This window comes from Onychostoma macrolepis, chromosome 21 (genome assembly GCF_012432095.1).
Source record: "Onychostoma macrolepis isolate SWU-2019 chromosome 21, ASM1243209v1, whole genome shotgun sequence".
Classification (NCBI taxonomy): domain Eukaryota; kingdom Metazoa; phylum Chordata; class Actinopteri; order Cypriniformes; family Cyprinidae; genus Onychostoma; species Onychostoma macrolepis.
Genome location: NC_081175.1, coordinates 8,110,037 through 8,133,843, shown reverse-complemented (window position 1 = coordinate 8,133,843; position 23,807 = coordinate 8,110,037). Strand labels below are relative to the sequence as shown.

Here is a 23,807-nt window from a genome sequence, read left to right as displayed (position 1 = left end):
TCTGACTTTTTTACTCGCAATTGCGAGATATAAACTATATATAAACAATTTATAAATATAAACTATTATATAAAACATTTTTATGTTTGTTCAAAAATCATATTCGGACGTAACATTCATCTAGTTCATTTTGAACAAAGCACTGCAAAGCCTTACACGGAGAGTGGTTTATGGTGCGAGAAAATCAGAATTGTGAGATATAAAGTCGCAATTCTGAGATATAAACTTATAACGTTTTATCTTGCAATTCTGACTTTTTTTCTCGCAATTGCGAGTTTATATCTTGCAATTCTGACTTCTTTTCTCGCAATTGCGAGTTTATAGCTCACAACTCTGACTTTCTCGCACCATAGGAAACCACTCTCCATGTAAGGCTTTGCAGTGCTTTGTTCTAAAGGATCATGTGAGATTAAAGACTGGAATAAAGACTGCTGAAAAATTTACCACTTACTTTGGCAGAATAAATGCAACCTTGGCTGCATTTAGCAAAGGAGACTTTCAAAAACATTAAAACCTCTTACCAATCCAAATCTTTTAAACGGTAGTGTAGGTCTACAAAATATTTGGTTAGTTTATCTATATATTTGGATTACCACATTTATCTCCATAGGCTTCTTGTACTTCTTGGTTATGATATAAGTCTTGCAGTCAGTGTAAAACTGTGAAGGTGCATGCTTAGGCACAGTCACAAGACTGTTCAGATGACTGTCCAGAGGAAACAAGTGGCCTCAGAAGTCTCTATGAAAAAATCTGTGTAATGATAAATGTACAAACAAACAAATACACTTTGTGCTGGATGATTGTTTAAAAGAACAAACTAAATGGTTCATGTATTAGCTTTTAGCTACTGTATAAGCAATGTAGAGAAACAGAGGAATGGGTGAGTGTATAAGAGCACTGCTCTTGAAGGTGACAGCATGGGCCTGCAGTTCTTCCAGTGAGCTGCCAATAAGTGTAGGCACCAGGGAGGGAGGCTAAACTACAAGCAGGTGTTTCATGTTCTGCAGCTTTCTGACAATCCTCTTTTTTAGAGCCAACAGTAAAGCATCATTCTTTCTAAAATTTCAAGCAATGCAACCTGCCAGACTCACAAAAAGAACAAAGGGTACATATGACATTTGTTATAAAATCAGGATTTAGTCTTAAATCCTGAGCCTCCACACTCTACATTGAGCCTTGAAAACAACTGTTAGTGTATAATTCAGATCTGTGCTTTGTGGTCTCAGCATATTTAAAGATTGCTTGAATTCAAAATTTACCCCTTTTGTAATTTTTTTTTAATGCACACAACTTGCGAATGATTAGTTTTCTCAATTAGGTAATTCTAAGTACAATCAATCAATCAATCAATCAGTTAATCAATCAATCAATCAATCAATCAATTAATAAAACAAATTTTTATTTTTAATTTTTTTTACTTATTTAAATGTGAAATAAATTATTAACTGAGTAAATTAATAAATGACAAATGGCACTGAACATGAATACATAAAGAGCTAAAACAAAATAGAAACTCAAAATATATTTCATGAAGACCAAATTCCGTTGAAAAATCTTTATAGTCCATTGTAATGCCTAAAAAAAATCAGAATTGCGAGATATAAACTCGCGATTGTGAGAAAAAATTTCAGAATTGTGTAAATAATTGTGTAATAAATCTATTAACATTTTTATTTTATTTTATTTACGCCGGTAAACTGAAGTGAAAAGGTTTCACTGCTCGAATGATTTACTACAGATATACATATTATTTTACATTAACACATCATAAATATATCACAAAAATAGTTGTTTTGTTTGAAATATCTTGACCTTATCTGAAGTACTACTACAACGACCATCTAATGAAGAACGAATTTAAGCAATATAATTAATTATTTAGGTATATGTGTTTAAGTGAGAAAGATGTTCAGTCAATTGGTTGTGCAACATAAATATGTTGGTATTTAGTGTTTCCTATAATTAAAATTATGTTTAAATATTTGGCAAACATTTGGATATTGTTTTATGCCCTTTCTACAGTTTAACTGCTCTTTACTCTTCATTTTCACAACTGTCCTTCAAACCCATAAAGTTGTATAATGAACCCATGACGGTGGGGGTTGTTATGTGGTTTTGCAAACTCATGCGAACTGCATCTTTTAATGTTTTAATTTTATCAGACGATTGAATATGTTGACAATTTGAGCACTTTAGCAAAGCATTCAATGTAAATACGGCTCATTAGCCTGACTGTGTTTGCAAGGTAAACTGGTACTTTAGCTAATGTTGCTGCACTCCACAGGTAATATCAGTTCTGATTAAAATTGAGTGGTTGTGAAATAAAATGTGCTTTCAGTAAATTAGTGTTTATTAAGGTAAATAAAATTGGAATCTTGCAACATGGATTTACCCAGCTTGAAACCGGTGCTATACACTAAATTCTATATGAGTCCAAACTGTTTCCTGTCATTCTGTAAGTCATTGACTGAAAAATGGAACCGATGTCCAAGTGAAACATGGCAGAGATTGTGAGGTATGTCACATAAAAATATGAAAACATACTAAAACAACATTCAGGTTTGGATAAATGTATGCATAGTACATTTTACAACTAAAATAGAAAAGATGAAATCTGAACACATAAGATGGCATTAGTTATTTTTATAGTATTTTCCTTTTATATTGTGTTAAAGCTTCTGGAGCAAACCTCACTTCATTTTTTAAGTTATTAGTATTTTTATTTTATATTAATTTATGTTATTTATATGAGTTGAGGGGAACTCATATAAATAATAATAATAATAATAATAAATCACTTGTTTATTATACCGGTTTAAGATTATTCATAATACATTTTCTGGTATCAAATCAACTGCATATTTTATAACAGTAGAGCTGAAAACAAGAGACTTAAAAGAGCAATACATTATAAATATGATGGATGAGCCACATTTTAAAGTCATTGCAAAAAGCCAGGGCAAGCACAGCTGAGAGTGCATGTCAGTTGAATTCTATATTGATGCACCTAATTTGCACCATTAAGAATCTATGGTGTTTAGTTACATGGCTGCAACAGTTAAAAACAAAATCTATAGCAATCTTTTCATTTCCCTTCCCGGGCTTCCACATTTTGCTTGTTTTTATACCACAAAGCTCATAGGAATTTTAAAAAGCTTTCATTGGCTGATCTCAGCCAATTTCAACTCTCAGAGGCCCGTGATCACGTCCGAGGTGGGGAAAGCTGTTTTTGACTCGGACACTAAAGGGCAGACAGTAACCAAACGTCCCATAACCTTCACAGCTGTTTCCTTCACTCTCTAGCTAAAGTCCCGCCCCCTCTTTTCCTCCTTATCTATCCTTCTCACTCCAACCTGGCATTATCACAGAGAATTCACTGTAAAACCCAACAAGTTAGGGTAACTCAAACCTTTTGAGTAAACCAATTGCCTTGGCCATGTATGTTTAAAACTTTGCAGTTAAGTTATTAAGTGATTAATTAAATGATGATTGTGCATTAGTGATGAACACCTACTGTTAACAAACAGAATCACTGAAGGAAAAAGAAACACAAGAACTACTACAACTGACTTCAGCCACAGCCTTAAAATAAAATCAACTGAAATAAAATACATTAAATCTCTCAAGATCTGATTAAACAACCCCACAAATCAGAATCAGACTCACACAGACATCAAGAATCAGCTTATGAACCTCAACAATGGTGACCATTAAAAAAAAAAAAAAAAAGTCATGCTGCAATGCATGCTGGGTACTAGCATAGTATCAAACTCATCCATGGCTCCCAGCATGCATTGCTGCATGAATAAATAATACAGATGAATTGCCTATTTTCTTTTATTCTTATATTTGCTTTTATGTTTGCTGTTTTTGTTATGACTTTAGTTGCTTGTTTTCTGATGTTCTGAGGTTTATCTGAATAGTTTGTTAATTTTCACCATTGTTGAGGTCCATATGCTGATTCTTGATGTCTGTGTGAGTCCGATTAACACCATAGATGAAAGCTTTTTGTGTACAAACTGTTTGGAAAGTCCTTTATATCACAGAGCCAGTGGCTCGTAGAATCACTTTTACTATAACCAATCATACAACATCCATTTAATCAGAGACTACACTCCGAAGCATATCAGTTCACTAATTTATGATTGTCATAATAAACATATATCAACCAACTACTGATCATATTTTTTCTGAGCTTTTGTGTTATAACAAATATGTTTGAATAACACATGGTTACACCAGCCACAGAAGGAGAAAAAAAAACTAACATAGAAGTCAAGGATCAAGAGCCCAACTAAAGCAGACACTGATCTCTAACATGGTTACTTCAAATGAAACTAAATCAACATCCAAACCTTAGTTAATTCTCAATAAGTTTTTCTGTAGATGTCTGACAGAAATAAAGTCAGTCTGGTTATTAATAAGTGGAGCTGGTGATGCTGTTTGAATCAATTCTTTTAAAAAGAAAAATCTTAGCAATATATCCGGACCGTCTACAAATGAAACCCGACAGACCATCTGAGGGTGCTGGATTTATCGATCAAAAACTTCTAAACCAAGCGTGTTTGAAACATCATATTAGCATAGGTACAGTGTTTGATCCGCTAAACAGATGCGTCCTTTGTGGAAAGAAACACATAAGCATTGTGCTATATCCTGGTTGCCACAACAAACTGCATAATTTGCAGCTGCGCACATTTCTGCGGTCCTCGATGTGCGTGAACTGACAGAGACGTTTGATTATGAAATCATCAGCGAAGCCCTGTTGTTTCACACTGAGGTAATGCTTTTTAATAAACTTCCTTTAGTTAATGTTAGTTAATGCATTAACTAACATTAGCAATACATTTGTTACCATGTTTATTCATCTTTGTTAACCAGCTCAGGCAAATTTTAACAGATACAATTTTTAATTTTAATAATGTCCTATTAGTAAATTTTGAAATTGACATTAACTTAACAAATTACTATTGCTAATGCATGCTTTAGAAGTACTGTGTAATGAACCTTGGTGCTATATTTTTGTTGGCAATTTGACATGCAGTTTTCATATGCTACACACCTGGCCCACCCAGTTTTATGTAGGACCACCCACTTAAACATTTCTGGCTATGCTAGTGGCTGTGACTAAAGTTAGTTGTTCTTGTGTTTCTTTTTCTTCAGTGATTCTGTTTGTTAACAGCAGATGTTCATCACTAATGCTCAATTATCACTCAGTTAATCTAAAGAAGTTGCTGCAGTTAAACTAAAGAAGTTGCTGCACAACTTCTTGTCCAGGCCCTTGTCATTTCTAGGCTGGACTACTGCAATGCTCTTCTGGCTGGACTTCCATCAAACACAGTCAAACCTCTACAAATGATTCAGAATGCGGCGGCACGACTGGTCTTCAAGGAACCCAAAAGAGCCCATGTCACACCTCTCTTTATCTCATTGCATTGGCTACCAATCGCAGCTCGCATCAAGTTCAAGACACTGATGCTTGCTTATAGAACAACCACAGGCTCAGCACCCGCCTACATGCACTCACTATTAAGAATCTATATCCCCTCCAGAAGTCTGAGCTCTGCTAGTGAGCGACGCCTCGTGGTACCATCACAAAGAGGCTCAAAATCACTCTCCAGAACATTCTTGTTCACCATTCCTGGCTGGTGGAATGATCTTCCCACCCATATTCGGAGTGCTGGATCAATCTTCAAGCAACAGCTGAAAACTCATCTCTTTCGACACTACTTGACTTCACCCTACACATAAAAAAAAAAAAAAAAAACTCTTATTTATTCCTTCCCTTGCTAGCTTGTACTTATTTAAACAATGCCTGAGACTTGGTGTTACAAGCACTTTGTTTGTCGGATTGCCTCTTCAAGATGAATTGCTTTATGTATTCCCCAATTGTAAGTCACTTTGGATAAAAGCATCTGCAAAATGACTAAATGTAAAATGTAAAATGTAATCACTTAAAGGGATAGTTCACCCAAAAATGAAAATTCTGTCATCATTTACTCACCCTCAAGTAATTCCAAACCTGTATTAATTTCTTCGTTCTGCCGAACACAAAGGAAGATATTTTTAAGAAAGTTTGTAACCAGGCTGTTTTGGGGCACCACTGACTTCCATAGTAGGAAAAAAAAAAATACCATAGAAGTCAATGGTGCCCCAGAACTGCTCTGTTTCCCACATTCTTCAGAATATCTTCCTTTGTGTTCAGCAGAACAAAGACATTCATAAAGGTTTGGAACTACTTGAGGGTGAGTAAATGATAACAGAATTTTCATTTTTGGGTGAACTATCCCTTTAATTACTTAACTGCAATGTATATCTTCTTTTAGTGAACTCAACTGAAATAAGTTCAGAGTACTCATAACTGTTAGTTTTAAAAACTTAAATGGTTTAAGGCAATCAGTTTCCTCAAACGGTTTGAGTTAACCTAATTGGCCGGGTTTTTAAGGCAATCTGTTTACTCAAACGGTTTGAGTTACCGTGACTTGTCGGTTTTTCTTCTTTTAGTGAACTCAACTGAACTACCTGGTCTCATGGCATTTATGTACCTGGGTGCACTTTTTAGCGTGACATGAAATACGTACCAATAAGTACATATCACTGCAGTTTCCAAAATAAATGAACACTTTCACACAAATTTACAGAGTTGCGATTAATAAAGCGTAATTTTCGCACAATTACTTGAAGAATATCATGCTATGACTTCAAAACAATATTAATATGCTGGGAGATTTGAAAACTGATGCTTTTGAACGTTAGCATCGCACACATCCAGCTTCATATCTATGGGTTTTCATTGATGACAAGTTTGTTCGGTAGCTCACGGAGTACGGAGACAGACTTAAGAGACAAGAAGCACCAGTTTGAATCCCGTGTATCTACGGTTCGACAAAGCAGTTAAAATCTGTGTAAAAGGAAGTTCAAATGGCACAGTTGCATCAGCTAATACGTTTTTATATCAGTTTTGCATTTGTTAACACTATCGGGTAGGTTTAGGGCTGGATTTGGTGTAGGGCATATTTCCAACACGATAGAGCATTAACCTTTAGCGACAGTCCCGGATATTTGAATTCTGAACCGCTGCAATACGTATCTGAAGCAACGTAATAAAAAAACAGCAATATGTACCAATATCTACGTAATAAAAATGTGCCAGGGTTCACATATTGAACCTGTGTTTTAGCGCCACTCAGTGGACATTTCTATTTGAAACTGCGGCGAAATGTGCAGCAAGGTACGTAAAACGGTGTCGCACAAAAAGTGCGCAGAGGTACGTATTTTTATGAGACCAGGTTGCAACTGAAATAAGTTCAGAGTACTCATAACTGTTAGTTTTAAAAACTTAAATGGTTTAAGGCAATCAGTTTCCACAAACGGTTTGAGTTAACCTAACTTGTCGAGTTTTTAAGGCAATTTGTTTACTCAATCGGTTTCAGTTACTGTGACTTGTCGGGTTTTACAGTGAACAAACACCTTTCTTACAGTGTCCTTTCGTCAGAGGAGTATGAGCGTAAAGCAGCATCATGAACCCTGTCTGTAACTCTGCAATCTTTTCACAGTGAACCCCGTTGTTACTTATTTATAGTAGCATGTTTCCCAGAGGGCCAAAGTAATTGAAACCAAATGTGTGGAGGCAGTGAAATGGGGAATAGAGCAGCGGTAGCATCTGGACAGGAGAAAAAAAGAAGGAGATAGAAACGGGAGGGACAGGGGAAACCCTTTGTCTACTGTCGCGACACAAACTTTTTGGCTTCCAATTAACACAAGACTTTTTTCGGAGAGCACAATGCACAGACAGAATAAACCAATACAATGTAACTGAAAGGAAAGGAGAGTAAATAACTCTTACTCTGCCTCTCCTTTCCTTTCAGTTCCATTGTAGTGGTAAAAATAGCCCCACAACCCCAACCCACAACAGACAGAAAAATTCCTAAAAAAATGAAGTAGCAGTTCACATTAAGCCCAGCCCTGTCTTTCTGCTGCCAGGACGTCACATGCGTTTCCTCGCACAAAGCATAAGTCAGAAACAATGAAATAAAAACTTACCATCCTGACCATGGCTCTCAACCTGAAGTTCAGTCTAATGCACTCAGGGTGTGACAGGCAGATAAAAGTAGACCGAGACACCCTTTAAAAATGGCATGGGGCCTATTTTCTCTCGCTCTCTTTCTTTATTTTTCCGACTGACTCCAGGCAGTTACAATCCCCCCCTCCGACACTGTCAGCTTTTCCAATAGCAGACGTGCAAGCCAAAATCCCTGCCCCAGAGTCTGCAGGAATTTCCTGGACTCTCAGACAAGTATCTGCAGCAGACCTACAACCACAGCGAACAGCATCTGAGTCTTGCAACACTCTGCTACCGTCTGCCTGAGTAACTGCCCCCTGGTTTCTGGCCAGATATAGTGCTAGGAGACACATGGGGGAAGTTAAGGGGTAGGCTAGGGTTGATATGTGAGGGGAATTTTTTTTTAGCACAGCCCCTCACCCTGCATGTGTGTGTTTCAGCATGCAGCCATGGGAATTGGAAATGCACATTAACTTTTCTATTTGATGTTTGTGCTTGGCTGCCTATGAGGGATAAAACTGTCACAAAGCCTTACCTATACAGCATTTTCTGCAGGCATGAAGTCATCAGACTGATGAATAATAGTAATCATTGTTTAGGTCACCTCCTTTAACTGGCTAGTTCAGCATTAGCAGGACGTACCGTGGGGAGTGTAAAAACAATCGTGTTCATAAGATCACATGTGCAATCAATACAAAGAATCCCAGGATGATTAATCAGCAAGTACATTGCTAATGCCAGTGGTGTGTTGGACTATGGTGCGAAGGTACAAAACATTAACATAAATATATACAAACTGTGTTTTATCTTGCTGCAGTGACAAAGAATTGTGTTTGGAGTGTTTAGGCTTGAATTTATTCAGGCGGTTGTTTGCTTCACACTCTTTGACAAAGGTTCGAAAACAACCAATTAGAGTCAGAATTCCGAATCAGGGTTTAGAGGCACCATTTCCATGTAACCTTGCTGAATAATGTTATTGTCGGGTTGAATAAATTCACAACCAAAACTTCTGCATGGCGTTGTTTTGGAGAAGGTGTCTCCTATATTCTACTTGTAAATATACTGTAAACCCAACAGTTTTTACATAATGATTTAAATTACATTAAATAGAAGTGAGTGCAGTTGTTTACATTTTTGGCTATAGCTGTAAAAAGCACTGTACTTTATACAGTAGCTGCTATTTTCCATAAGAGCTTTTACATAGTCTTATATTGTAGTCTGCAATTTTATTACTTCATGCAAATAATATTTCTGGTCATCATCAAATATTGTTTACTCACAAAAGAGATGCACTCAGCAGAAAAAATACTAGGAGTTTTGTCACTCAAATATTATTAAGTAGCCTAAATACAAATCCACCAAATATGATATATTTTATTCACAATATGTAAACGTGCTGAATGACTGCCAAAAATAGTACTGGCACTCTACTCCCAAAAACAACCACAGATTTCCTGCCTTTGAGGGGCAGAGCCAATACAGCAAAAGTAAATAGAACTTGAGCAAAACAAGAGAAACAGATTTTTTTCTTCTTCTCATTGTCACAGTAAGTGGAACCACTTTAGGTTTGCACTACTTGTTTAAAAAAAAAAAAAAAAAGTGATTATTATTTACAAACACTGCAATTGGTATTTGAATTGTAATAAAATAAACATTTATCATTTTTTATTTATTTATTCATTTATTTTTATTGTTTATATTGCTGCTGCTTATATCTTAAGACTAAAAGAACTAAAGACATAAAATAACATTAAAAGCTCTTATGTTCAACAGGGTAAAAACAACAAACTAGCAAGCAATGTCATTTATCACAATTAAGTCATGTTTTATACATGCTCAGCTGTGAATAAATAGCTGTGTCCCAAATGACATACTATGCACTATGAATTCTACCATCCAGTGTATAAATGCATAAGAAAAGCTGAGACAGCTGGGTGCATGAAGTGTCCAACGTTCCACCCTTTTTCTTTTCTTTTCCTTTTTCTTCTCTTCTTTTTTTTATGGTTAAATAAGTGCATCCAAATATTCAAAGTGCACTTCTTGTTGGATTTTTTTTACTGTTCGCAATATTTGTACTGCAAAATTGCGACACTGTAACACAGGACACATGTTTTAACCTGCTCAATATATTATGATTTTATGTATGTTTGAGTTTTAATAGGTTTCCATGTTGTCTTAGCCATTTTATTGCTCTTAACCATTTTAATGTGTGTATGTCTTTAAGAGACTTTGGGTCTGCCTGTCATGTGACTCATTACATGACAGAAAACAGGAATTAAACAGCATATAGGAGGCAGCATGACAAACAATCAGGGTCTTTGACCAAAGCAATGAACACTCTGGACTGAGGAGTTACCTTTGTGGATTTACCATTCCAAAATGTCACTTTTATTGGATTATCACTGCCTCTGGATTATACACCGGAGGACTATTTTATATTGGGACTAGCAACACGCTGAATTTCTTAAGGACTGTTTTAATGGTATGGAACTGAAAGACTCTGTGCTTTTAACAGCCTAGGATTTTTTTTAAACACTCCAAGATCTCACACAGTATAATCAGACCCCATTTTAACAAATGTAAATTCAAGCAATGGAGCCGAACGTTACAAAATGGCATAGACTCTTTTAAGGTGTTCACATTTTTATCTTTGCATTCAGATTGTAATTGGATTTAAAAGTGAACTCAGACCTTTTTGCCCAGTTCAAATGTGATAGGACTTCAGTTTATTATATTGTTTTTTTATTTTTTGGAAGTCATTCAACAAGAATATTACATTATAAAAGTGAAATATTGTAATATAATACTTTATTAATTAATTAAATCACATCACAGACTGCAAACCAAACTCATAGGACCTACAGAGATGGTGTTTGTTGGAACATGCATGTCTTGTGCATTTTGCTCCGGAACATTGTGTTGTGAACTACATTAGCTAGAGCACTTCACTTTCACACACACCATATATGCAGATTAACATATTTAATTCATACATATTAACTTGTAGTCCTTTGTGATTTAATAGTAGCATTAGGCCACAATTTCTAACAACAATTACATGTGAGAATTTATTCTTCTATAAAATTTAGTACATTTGAATTCACATCCCAGTTATTCTATAAAACAGAACAACTTCCAAGCTGTGGTTTAATAAAATTGTTACGTCAAAAGTCAGGAAGTGTTTACAAGTAAATTTATCAGGTAATACTTTAGAATAGGGAACACTTATTCACTATTAACTATGACTTTCCCCTCAATAAATTCCTAATTTGCTGCTTATTAATAGTTAGTAAGGTAGTTGTTAAATTTAGGTATTGGGTAGGATTATGGATGTAGAATAAGGTCATGTAGAATAAGGCATTAATATGTGCTTAATTAATAAATGGCTAATATTCTAGTAATATGCATGCTAATAAGCAACTAGTTAAGAGACCCTAAAATAAAGTGTTACCATGTATATTAGATATTACATTATCCAAATCACATCAGCTTGTGCTAGACCATAACTAAGACAATTTGGTGAGCTGCAGTGTAAAACTTCATATGAAACACAGAAAGAATGCTAATATGTGGTAAAAGCAGTGGTGACTGGGGGCCAGAAAGTGAATTGAACTTGATATTTAAGTGGACCAGAACAGAATAAGTGTTCTCAAGTGAGGAAGCTCACTTATTAAGCATAATGAAATTTGCTTCTTTCCATTACTGCAGTGGTACCGCCGGGGTCTCACATTAGTCCTGTTTGTGCTGTTGTGTGGTTGTGTGTGTGTAGCCTCATTGGGAAACATGGCTCTACCTCCATTTTTGCACAAATCCCAAAACACACCTATGCATACAAGGTCCAGATAAAATGAAAAAAATAAAACATACATAAATAAATAAATAAATAAAATTCTAATTGTGATTACAGGGATGGACTATTGATAAAAGTCTCTCTCTCTCTCTCTCTCTCTCTCTCTCTCTTTCTCTCTCTCTCTGTTCCCTGCACAATATTATGTTATTACCTCAAAACACTATTAGTTGTAAACTAATACGTTTTTACACATTTTGCATCACATAACAAGCTCCATATGAATACCTTTTCTGACATACTGTAGTAAACTTGCTCAGTAGCTCACCTGGTACAGAATTACATTTGCAATAGCACTCAGGTACAAGTCCCGCAAAACTTCCCTAAACTTCCCCAAAACTTTCCTTTCCTCTTCCCTATGCAATAAAAATTATTTTGAGTTTGATGCTGTTAAACTCCATATCGTAGTGATTTATTGCCTTCCTGGTCAATTGGGCACCTTTATAGAGGAGCTGGATGGGCTGCTGTCCTCATTCTCTGTGGATGGCAGTCCACTTGTAGTCTTTGGTGACTTCGAAATCCATCTGGAGAAGCCTTACAATGCAGACTTCCACTTCCACTCCTAGCTTAATTCTATCTCAAATGGCTTACCACCACAAGAACTAACAAATCAGGCAACCAGCTTGACTTAAATGAAGTTTTATTAACAAAGTTCGGGAGGAACACGTCAGATACTTAGCCTAATTAACAAAAGACGAACGCACTCAAGTTAATTAATGCACGGGTATAAATACAGCTGACATACCTCTATCCATTTGACGGTTATTCGGTTTGCACCATTTGCCATTACATCACAGACTCAACTTTTCCCGTCCAAACAACGAGACGTATAATAGGGATTTTTCCGGATCCTCCAGCCAATCTGCCGGCCCCAGGATCGGTTGTTCTCCGCCAGATACGGCCGCCGAGCTCCAGGCTTCGCCGCGGTCGCTGCTCTCTGCTCGACCAGCCACACGCTCTCCACGATGCCGAGGCTTAACCTCGCCTCCACCGGCGTCGCATCCATTCTCTTATCATTCGGATGCATGGATATCATCCGTGCCAACAATTCCTCCGATCGGAAAGTGGATCATGTTTAAGCATGAGGCAAACGCTGATTAATTCCAACGCACTGTCCTCGCGGAGGGTAAACAAAGCGGATATGCACGATCTATTCGCCACCCTGCAAACCAGCCAACCTCACTCCTAAATCCACTCCAGCCACCAAGGCAGCCAATAGATCGAGAAAAGCCCTGAATTCACATCAGTCGACACCCACCATTGTCCCGCGCAAGACCCGGCTCTCTGCAAGCATCGGGTCGCAGCAGCAGGCCTTCAACGAGCCTGGGCTGTGACCCAGTTCTCACCGCAGCAAAGCCTCACTCGCTTCCCGCTTTGGCTCAGCCTTCACCACAGCTCTCCCGCCCGCAGCGCTGTATGCAGCTGGGCCTCTAGCTTCTGTTTCCAGATGCTAGCGTGAGGCGGCCTCCGCTAGCGGCACAGACCACTAATGTTGTCGAATAATTTTCAGGTAACATCGCTAAAGGCAGGTAATTTGTTGCTAAAAGTTGTTAAAGGATGTTGCGACATCATTGGACGTTAATGTCATTATATAAACATGATACAAAGTGCCTTGAATACATTTGTAGATAAAACCAACAGTGGAAGAGGAACGTTTCACTGTTGATCACAGTGGACCAACAGTAAATAATTAGCAATCATAGGTACAAACCAAAAATTAAGGTGCATCATTAATAAACAATTATTAAACAAGTGAAACCTGCAACTTAATTCATATGTGAAGTGCGTACTGCTAGGCACCTCTCCCAAAGTGTCTAATGTTACTAGCCAATATGCCGCTTGGCTGGCTAGCTGTTTCAATATTTTTTCTTCCTTGTGTGGTTAGAAGGAAGAAGAAGAAATTAAAAAAAATAAATAAATAAATAAACAAAACATGCCTTTTATCACTTTACCACTTTTTGAAGGTTGCCAAAAATTTTTTTATATATAAAGTCGCTACATTTGTTGCTAGTTGCTTGAAAAACAAGTTGCTAGGGTAGTGCAACAAAAATGGCTAAATCGGCAACACTGCAGGCTACCTGGACATTCCAGCATGTCCCGCTAAAATTCACAAACCATATTTCTTTGGCCTACAGCTACAGCAGCAGAAGCAAGCACGAGGCTGCCTCCGCTTGCATCACAGGCCCACACATCTCAGTCTTTTTCCTCCCGCTACTAATAACCCCTTTTTTCCTTTTCAGTGGCCTCCAGCTCCCGTAGCAGACACTAGCGTGAGGCTACCTCCACTAGCAGAGCAGGCTACACAAGTTCTTCAGGACTCCCTTCCTGTGGCCTACAGCTACAGCAGGCGCGAGGCTGCCTCCGCTCGCAACACAGACCCACACATCTTTCTTTTACTCCTTTTTCTCTTACGCTAATATCAGTTTCCCACCTCAAGCCCCAGAGGCCGATATTAAGTGTGAGGCTGCCACCGCTGGAAATTGCGGCCCCTGCTCCTCTCCCTCACAGATCTCTAATCCATTTAAAGTCACAATATCCTCCTTTACAGCAACATCACTGCTTGTCCCACCAAATGCTGTTGCCTTGGAGCCACCGCTAGTGGCTTACATCATCCGAGCACGGATCCTGGCAGGTGTAGACCTCTCAACTAAGGCCGTCACTAATGCGTAATTGGGTAATAGATGCATTGCAGGCCACAATAGGCCATAATAATCGTTTCGAATAAAGTGTTAAAAGTAAGTAGCATATGTTTTCTGTTTAAAACTTAATATAATGTATTAAACAATATAATATCCATACTAATTACATCAGCAACCTACAGAGGGCTCCAATGGCCCGACAATCGTCTACATGTCACCATGCGATCTAATCCTCGTTCGGCTAAACATGTAACTTAAATTGCTTATCCGTCCGATGCCGCGAGTATTGAAGTCCCGTCGAACGTGGCAAGAGCCTTCTGAATATGTTTTTCTTTCAACTACCGGTAATGCCTACCCGCTCGGGCTGCGAGTATTGAACTCTCGTCGAACGTGGCAAGAGCCTTCTGAATATGTTTTTTCAACTACCGGTGATGCTAACTCACTCGTGGCATGAGTATTGAACTCCTGTCAAATGCTACAACAGCCTTCCAGTCGAGCAAACCTTGCCTTTCGTCTGACTACCAGCGAAGCTTACCCGCTCGTGCCACGAGTATCGAACCCCCGTCGAACGCTACAACAGCCATCCGGTCAAGCAATCTTGGCTTTTCAGTCTGCCTACCGGCGAGGCTTAACCATGCGATGCAGCGAGTATTGATCTCCTGTCAGATGCTGCGAGAGCCTCCCGGCCAGACAACCTTACCTTTTCCACCTTGCCGTTCGGTCAAGCAATCTTGGCTTTTCAGTCCGCCTACCGGCGAGGCTTAACCATCCGACACGCGAGTATTGATCTCCCGTCAGATGTCGCAAGAGCCTCCCGGCCGGACAACCTTACCTTTTCCATTCTACAGCCAGCGAGGCTAACTCATCCAACAGATGAGCTGGATCATCAGTCGGATGTCGGCAAGAGCCTCCCGACCACACAACTTTACCTTTCTGTCTTACCTGTCCGACACAGTGAGTCTTAATCTCCCGATGGACGCCGGCGAGAGCCTCCCGGCCAGACAACCTTACCTTTTCAAGTCCCATGCTTGGCGGTGCTTACCCATCCGACACAGTGAGTCTTAATCTCCTGTCGGGCGTCGGCGAGAGCCTCCCAGCCAGACTAACTTACCGTTTTCATCCTACGGTCAGCGAGACTTACCCGTTTGACACAGCGAGTCTTGATCTCCTGTCGAGCCTTGGTGAGAATCTCCTGGCCACCCAACCCTACCTTTCCATCCGATGGGCAGCGAGGCCCAGCAGTCCGTCACCACGGGTCGCGTCTTGAGCTCCAGTCGGAGGCTTCATGGGCCCTCTCGGTCAGCCACTCGCCCTCTGTCCTCTGATTAGCAGGGGCTGATGGCCAGTAAGGCCCGTACGCCAACTCCGTGAGCTGCTCCCCTCAAGGCAACTCGGATCCTCTTGGTCAGGGCCACAACCACGCTGCTCCTCCATCGGTGAGCAAGGCTCACCCGTTCCAACACAGTGAGCACAACGTTGAGCATCGGTTCGAGCCCTCCCGACCGGGCGCCCCAAACCACGCAGTCCATACCTGCAGCCGGTGGGGCCTACCCATCCATGCCACAAGCTGCTCCCACGGAGCACGTAGGTTCCCCGGCCCGTCATACAGGCAACCTCTCGAAACCAGCTCCCGCCAGATCTCAGTGCGTATTTTGTGGGAATCTCAGTCTGGCAGCTGTCCAACACTTAATTCCTTTTTGTGGGGGTACTCTGGTTACGGCCATTTCCGAGTTCGTTGCCCTTCCCCAGGACAGCACGCCAACTACGCATTACCATACTCGCCAAATACACATTACTAAACTCCGGCTAATTATATGTAAGTGTGAACTCGTGAATTTGCTCACGCAATTGTATCACAGACAATATTTTGGTAAAACCTCTAGTCATCTCTGATCATTTCTTTATTACTTTTAACCTACATATTACTACCTGTGTGCCACCAATTCCTCTACCAGTTACTTTTAGGCTAAACCTATGCTCCCTTTTACCCTTCCATCTTTCCTCTGTAGTGTCATCCTCTCTTCCCTCACCCACCATTTCTCATCTCTGGATGTAAATACAGCAACTGACACTTTATGATCCACTTAAACTTCTTGATCATAACATAGGTCTTCAACCCTGTTCCTGTGGACCAGAGCATGTGAGCGGAGTGGAGCGGGGAGTGTAGCGGTCAAATAATTCCTTCAGAGCGGAGAGCGCCTTTCTGAAGATTCCGCTCCGCTCGCTCAATATGCGCACCGCTCGCTCAACCCAAAATGCCCTTTGGTAATTTGCTAGCTAGAGAATCTGTGGAATAGGCTAAGCAATAGTTTGTCTAAGCTAATGTTTCCAAAAGCAAATTCTAAAATCCTGTAAAGATTGACAGACGTTTTAATAAGCCGCATTTCCCCGCAGTTTTGGTCTATTTTCTCGCCGGCGATACCAACTCGGTTATTTTTTTAATCAGTGCAAAAGACACTAAAAATACTCTGTTGATTTTGTTCACACAAATAAGTGTTATACATCAATCGAAACTGTTAAGTGTCTACTTTTATTTGTGTACACTCACAATAACAACACAACCTTGTGCTTTTGGAAAAATAAGAAAACAAACAGGGTTCACTCTCTGTCTTCTCCGTCTCCACAAACTGCTTTTAGAAACGCGTTACTAAAATGAACTGTAACTCAGCAAATACTCAACACACAGACATGGGAGTTATATCTACCATCACAGGAACTGCACTCCACTGGTTTGAATCTTATCTCACAGGTAGGTCTTTCAGGGTTTATGGGGAGGAGAAGTATCCAAAGAACATCAACTGGTCACTGGGGTTCCTCAGGGATCAGTTATTGGACCCATCTTCTTCACCATATACACAGTATCATTGGGACACATTATACAAGCACATGGTTTCTCCTACCATTGCTATGCTGATGTCACACAGCATCTTTGAAATCTTTCATTTCAAGCAGACAATCCAACAGTAACTGCATGGATCTCAGGCTGCCTGGCAAACATCTCGGCATGGATGAAGGAACATCACCTGCAGCTCAACCTGGCAAAGACTGAGCTTCACATTTGTCCTGCCACTCCGACTCTATAGCATGATTTCAGCATCCAGCTAGGTTCATCAACAATTATTCTTTGACCAGCTGACCTTCAAGGACCATATTGTAAAGACAGCTCGATCATGCAGGTTTGCATTGCACAACTAGGGTTGGGTATCATTTGAATTTTATTGATTCCGATTCCGATTCTTAACGATTCCTAGTTTGATTCCAATAAAAAATCCAGTCTAAAAAATGAAGTCAAACATTTAGATGTCAAATATTTATTCTGTTGCAGCTGAATAAAATGAGCAAAAATCAGCAGCCTACAGAAAACTTAGACCTACAAGTGGAACTTTTGCCTATACTTTTAACAAAAATGCCACAGCAAAAACAACTACACTAATATAAATTTCAAATATTAAAGTGTCATAAAAAGAGGAACAAACAAATCAATTAGCAATAGCATAAATAAATACTACTGAACCAAATTTCAGGTACAGAAACTGTAATTAATGGTTTAAAAACACTGCATAGTTTTCTATTCATAAATAAAATACAGATTATTAATTAAAGTTATAGATATTCAGTCAAAATCAGTGAAATATTTTTTTGTTCTTTGATTAACATTAATGGAAGGCAGCACATTTATTAGGCTACCAAACGCTCGCAGATCTAAAAATACTGTGCACATGCATTTTCTTTCTCATCTGTATACGTTCACTTAACACAAAAAAGGCTATGTTTATGATGATATACTGATGTAGTTTTCTGCATTCTGGTCGATAAATATGAAAGAAGTCAGTTCCGGCCCGGAACAACCTTTTCTGCAGTGGAAATGCACGGAACAGTTCAAGAACGGACACAGGCTGGGAACCCTGTGAGGCCGCTGTTCTCTGTGCTTGCGCTCATATGTCTATGCTCGCGGTCGCTAGGCATGCAAACAAGGCGCAAATTCTTTCCGTTCCTATACTTAAATCGTTTTAAATATCACATTAAAATGTGAACGCAGGAATCGTTAAGCAGAATTGTCTTATCGAATATCCGGTTCTAAAATAGAACCGGTTTTCGATACCCAACCCTATGCACAACATCAGGAGGATCAGGCCCTTCCAAACAGAGCATGCTGCACAACTTCTTGTCCACGCCCTTGCCATTTCTAGGCTGGACTACTGCAATGCTTTTCTGACTGAACTTCCATCATGCGCAATCAAACCTTGACAAATGATTCAGAATGCAGCAGCATGACTGGTCTTCAACAAGCCACAGGCTCAGGACCCTCCTACATCCACTTACTCTTATGAATGTACATCCCCTCCAAAAGCCTGAGATCTGTAAGTAAGCGATGCCTTGTGGTACCATCACAGTGAGGCATTTTCTTTCACCTTTCCTGGGTGGTGAAATGATCTTCCCACACCTGCAGTCATTAACAGAACACCCGGCACATTATCTGACAGCAATACTAATTTAATGCCATACCCGATCCATTTGACATAAAAACTGGGACCCGAACCACACCTGCGTTAAATCTCCTACATGAGGTAGACAAAACTCATTTATTAAAACTTTTGGTAACACTTTCTATCAAGCCCATATTTATAATACATTATAAGGGTATTCTTAAGGCCTTATAATGAATGCATAATGCATTATAAAAAACCTTATAATATGTTATATCGTCTTATAAATAATCATGACAACAATTATAATACATTATAATGCTTACGCATTTGTGCTTATAACTTTTAAGATTATGATTATTTATAACACAATGAAAACCATATCAAATCTACTTTTACATTGATAATGGGACTATATATCTTGACATTATTTAATATCTACATAGTATCTTACTACAGTACATCTTGTAAGTGGTTAGGTGTGGAGTGTTATTTGAGTGTTCCCTGTGAGGCTAATATTAATTTTGATGTGAGCTAATAATAATTTCAACTGAAAAAAAAAAAAATGTTTATATGTTTACATTTTATTTTGATGGTCCCCTTAGTCTATTGACTATAAGCAACTTTGCAACTACATGTCAACTAACTCTCATTAGAGTATTAGTAGGCTTAGGTTAAGGTTGGGGTAGGTAGAATGTTGACGTACTTGCAAAGTTGCTTATAGTTAGTTTGTAACACGAATCCGGTTCGTGGTCTTCCGTCCACTCTCCACCAGAGGTCACTCGCTCACCACATTGAACCTTGCACTACACTAACTGTTGCACGTCACCCCCGGACTGCATTTCCCAACATTCATTGCACTAAGTACACACAGCTGTCTCAATCACACGCTCACACCTGAGACCTATCACACAATCACAGACCCTATATAAACCATGGACTTCTGTTCACAGATTGCTGAGTTTCGTTTTGCGTTTAGCACTCCCCTATTAGCTGCCTTACCGAGCCATTCTGTGTTTCTGTTTAGTTCCAGTATTGTCCTACGTTTATCACTCCCCTAGAGTTAGCTGCGATACAGAACCTGTTTCTTGTTTTCTAGTCTGTGTTCCCTGTATTTACCCCTGTCTCACCGATCGGACTCTGTTTATGCCTCGCCTGGACTATTGCTCATTTTTATGGATTACCCCTATTGTCAAGCCCTCTGGATATTGTTCGCTGATCAAAGACCACGCCTGTATATTTGAGTACTCATCTTTCTTGCCCTCAAGATACCTGTGTGGCGAGTGGGGCGGGGCCGAGAGCCGTGGGAACGGAGCGAGGCCGGTGGAGTTAATGATAATGAGCGACACCTGCGCCACTCGCCGGTCTCGAGTCCCACGGAGGAGCTCCGGAAGGATAAAAGGAGGAGTGACGACAGTGGAAGACGAGAGAGGACCAGGCCTGGACTTTTATTTTGTATTTTATGTGCGGCAGTCATCCGTGAGGGGCTGCCGCTTTACTTTGATGTTTGTTTATTTTATTAAAACTTTGTTTGAATGTTCGCCGGTTCCCGCCTCCTTCTTCCCGATCTACGAACTGTGTTACATTGGTGCCGAAACCCGGGAGGAAGGAGGGACATGCTGTCAGAAGAGCCCTCGCCGCTCTCGCCACAACCTGTTTGTCATTTGTTCGACCCTGCCTGTGTTTTGACCATGTCTCTGTTTAATAAAAGCTTGCATATGGATCTGCATGTCTCACGTCTCATTAGCCCCGTTACAGAATACTCGGCCATACAAGGATCCAGCAGCTTTTTAAACAAACATTTGTCAGGTATGGACACCACAAGAATTTTGTTTGCCCTTACTGGAAAACCATATTAGAGAGTTTTTAGCCATCGCACACTATTTGGATTTACCGCACATTATCTTAATAGAGATTTTCTGCAATGGCATAAATCAACCGCTCAAGTCTAAGCTTAGACGCAAGGTCCGCGTTCATCACTTGCTCACTTTATGGATTATGCTTTTTTGACTGTTGGCTCTTTGTTCACTGTGGGTTTCGCGGAGGAGGAGGAACGCGACACCGCATCCGTGACTGAAATGGCGGCCACACCAGAGTGCGTTCACATAATGGTGGCTACAGTGGAGCCCTTTCGCAAAATGGCGGCCACATCAATGCTCCGTCAAGTCACAGACGATCTTCCTGAGTCTCATCACGTCTCAGCTGATATTCCAGAGTCTCGTCACATCTCAGCTGATCTTCCAGAGTCTCGTCATGTCTCCACTGATCTTCCAGAGTCTCATCATGTCACAGCTGTTCATCCAGAGTCCTGTCATGCCCTGTCTGTTGCACCCAGATCATCAAGGTCAGTCTTGCAGTATCCCAGTCTGATGTCTAGTGTGAGGGATGTGCTGCTGGTGTCTGCACACTCAGCTAACATCCCCAAATCCACTCACTCCAACCCTTCTGTCCTTGAACTAATTGCCCTGTCCGAAGTGCTTCCCATTGTAGCATATTTGCTCAAAGTGAGATGAACATAATTAATCATAACGGGTTGTTATCAATTATATATCCATCTTCAGGAATTAACTGTGGCATTAATAGTACAATAAAATGATTAGTTTGTCCGCAGTACGGACCGTCTATTGACTGATTATTTCTCTGGCCACGACAAATAATTTCCTTACTGAAACATTGCTCCCCGAGCATATAACAAGACCGGACATTAAAGTGACCTCGTTCTGAGAGCAGCAGACACAGACAACCAGGTGTGAATACTTATGGATGTTTATTAAACTACACTACAGGGGAACATGCAACATCGAACTAGACACAGACATACACACATTAAACATAGATGCCAACGCAAGGAAGGCATGGAGAGAGAGAGAGAGAGAGAGAGAGAGAGAGAGAGAGAGAAAGCGCTCGCGCGCAAGAGAGAGTGTAATAGCAAGATTTACACATCAGCTAACTACAACCTGTTAAGAACCATCAGAGAATCACATCACCTTAATTAAAAGGGGTCGAAGCCTAGAAGCGCATCTAAATAGTTAACAAGCGGTTACTTGCATGGGTTTTGTGGGTGCTGAGTAAAGCATCCTGGTGCATGTATAATGCATAGATTCCTGATGAATTCCTTTAGGAGTGAAAGCTTCGTCATTCCAGCCATGGGTTGATTAGTCCGAAGTGAATCGACAAAGTTACTGATCTTAAAACTGCCAGAAGCTCGGACTCCCCCCGGAAGGGGAGTCGTGAGATTTCCAAGGTGATAGGTGTGTCTCCAGGGCACCGAAAGTAAAAAGAAGACTTGCCTTTTGGGTGTGGGAGAAGTTTTATCTGGTTTCCCTGTAACACCCATTTTGGTTAGTTTGACCAATAACAAGGCACATAGTTCGCGCTTTTGTTATTACAAATCTCCACGCGAGCCACGCGGCATGTAAACACCCACACCACCGTAAAACAAAGCAGCAGCGCGTTCATCTCGGATACTTTTCAGTTTTCGAAGAACACGCTGTGAGGAATAAGCCTTGTATTTACCTCAGAAACGCGCTGAAAGGAAAAAGAGTTATATTTACCCCCAGAAGATGCGCTGAGAGGAAAAATCTTTGTTTACCTCACAAACAGAACGCGAGCGCAGCTGGAGCTGGCGGAGGTGGAGATATTTTATACCGAGTAAGTAATGTTTCTTATTGGCATTCGATAATGTGTTGTTGTGACAAAGTTGAATGCATTTACTAGGTGAACTTTTCCCAAACTATATAACTCCAGAATAAAATGTGTGAAATCGAGTGCAACATTTTAAAATATGATAGGCAACCTTTCATTGCATTTAAATGTTGTGAGGATAGTTATATGTTCTATAAACAATGATATAAAAGTAATGTCTAAGAAAGTTTAGACCAATCTTTACTGTGAAGTAGCCTACTCTGTTTGCAAATACCTGCTCAAACATGTTTATAATAAGCTTAACAATAATAATTTAGTTTCTCAGTTATAAAATATTGTTTTTGTATTGTATGATAATACATGCAAAGCATGTGTGCATCTATGTTATAAAATCACGTGGGCAATATTGGTGATTGCTAATGTAATAATATAGTTGATCCTGATAAGACTATCAACATGCTCACTAATTTATTTATTAATTTTAGTGGAGTGGGGTGGGGGTGCTTTATTTATTTTGAATAGTAACAATATGTAGGCCTATATATTATAATAAATATAATGTACTGTTTTTGCTGTACTTTGGATCAAATAAATGAGCTGAAGACACTTCTTAAAAAAAAAAAAACATTACAAATCTTACTGTTTAAAAAATTTGACTGGTACTGTATGTATTGTCACCATGTTTACTTTGTCTTTGTCCGTTCATTGTGTTGCTCACGTCTGTTTTGTGTTTTCTCATGCAGTTTCTACTGTCTCCTGTTTTCCTGGGTTCCAGTTTCCTGCCACTGTTTTGGATATTTTGGATATTGCACCCACGATGTCTTGACTCTTCTGTTGTTTATTTGTTTGTTTGTTCCTAATAAACTGTTTAACTGCACTCGTAAGTGAATCTCAAGTTATTTTATGTGATAGTTATATGTATACACATTTATTTTTTCCTCACATTCTTTCTTGTAGCAATTCCCTCTCAGTCACACACCTGACTCAATGGCTCATTATGGAGGTCATTATGCGAGCCTTTGTCTTCTCAGGTGTGAGTCACAGCATTATCCATGATAGTTCACGCCCCCTCGCATAGAGCCTTTCCACTCAAAAAGTGACTTAGAAAATTTAAATCAATATATTGTTTTCTCTGAATGAGTGAGTTAGATTATTTTCAAAGCATTTTGAAGCAAATATTCTAGGCT

General features: G+C 39.5%; 1 protein-coding gene across 5 annotated transcripts in view; it reads right to left on the bottom strand.

Moving 5' to 3' along the window:
* Nucleotides 1-23,807, bottom strand: part of sgcd (sarcoglycan, delta (dystrophin-associated glycoprotein)) — a 364,688-nt gene that overhangs the window by 160,201 nt on the left and 180,680 nt on the right. Inside the window, exon 1 of one of the 5 annotated variants that reach the window (XM_058758922.1) lies at nt 8,044-8,378. The exons of the other annotated variants lie outside the window; for them this stretch is intronic. Coding sequence (XP_058614905.1) covers nt 8,044-8,055 — 12 coding nt within the window. The 5' untranslated portion in view covers nt 8,056-8,378. Of the gene's footprint in view, nt 1-8,043; nt 8,379-23,807 lie in introns of those variants that run through there. 5 annotated transcript variants of the gene reach the window in all.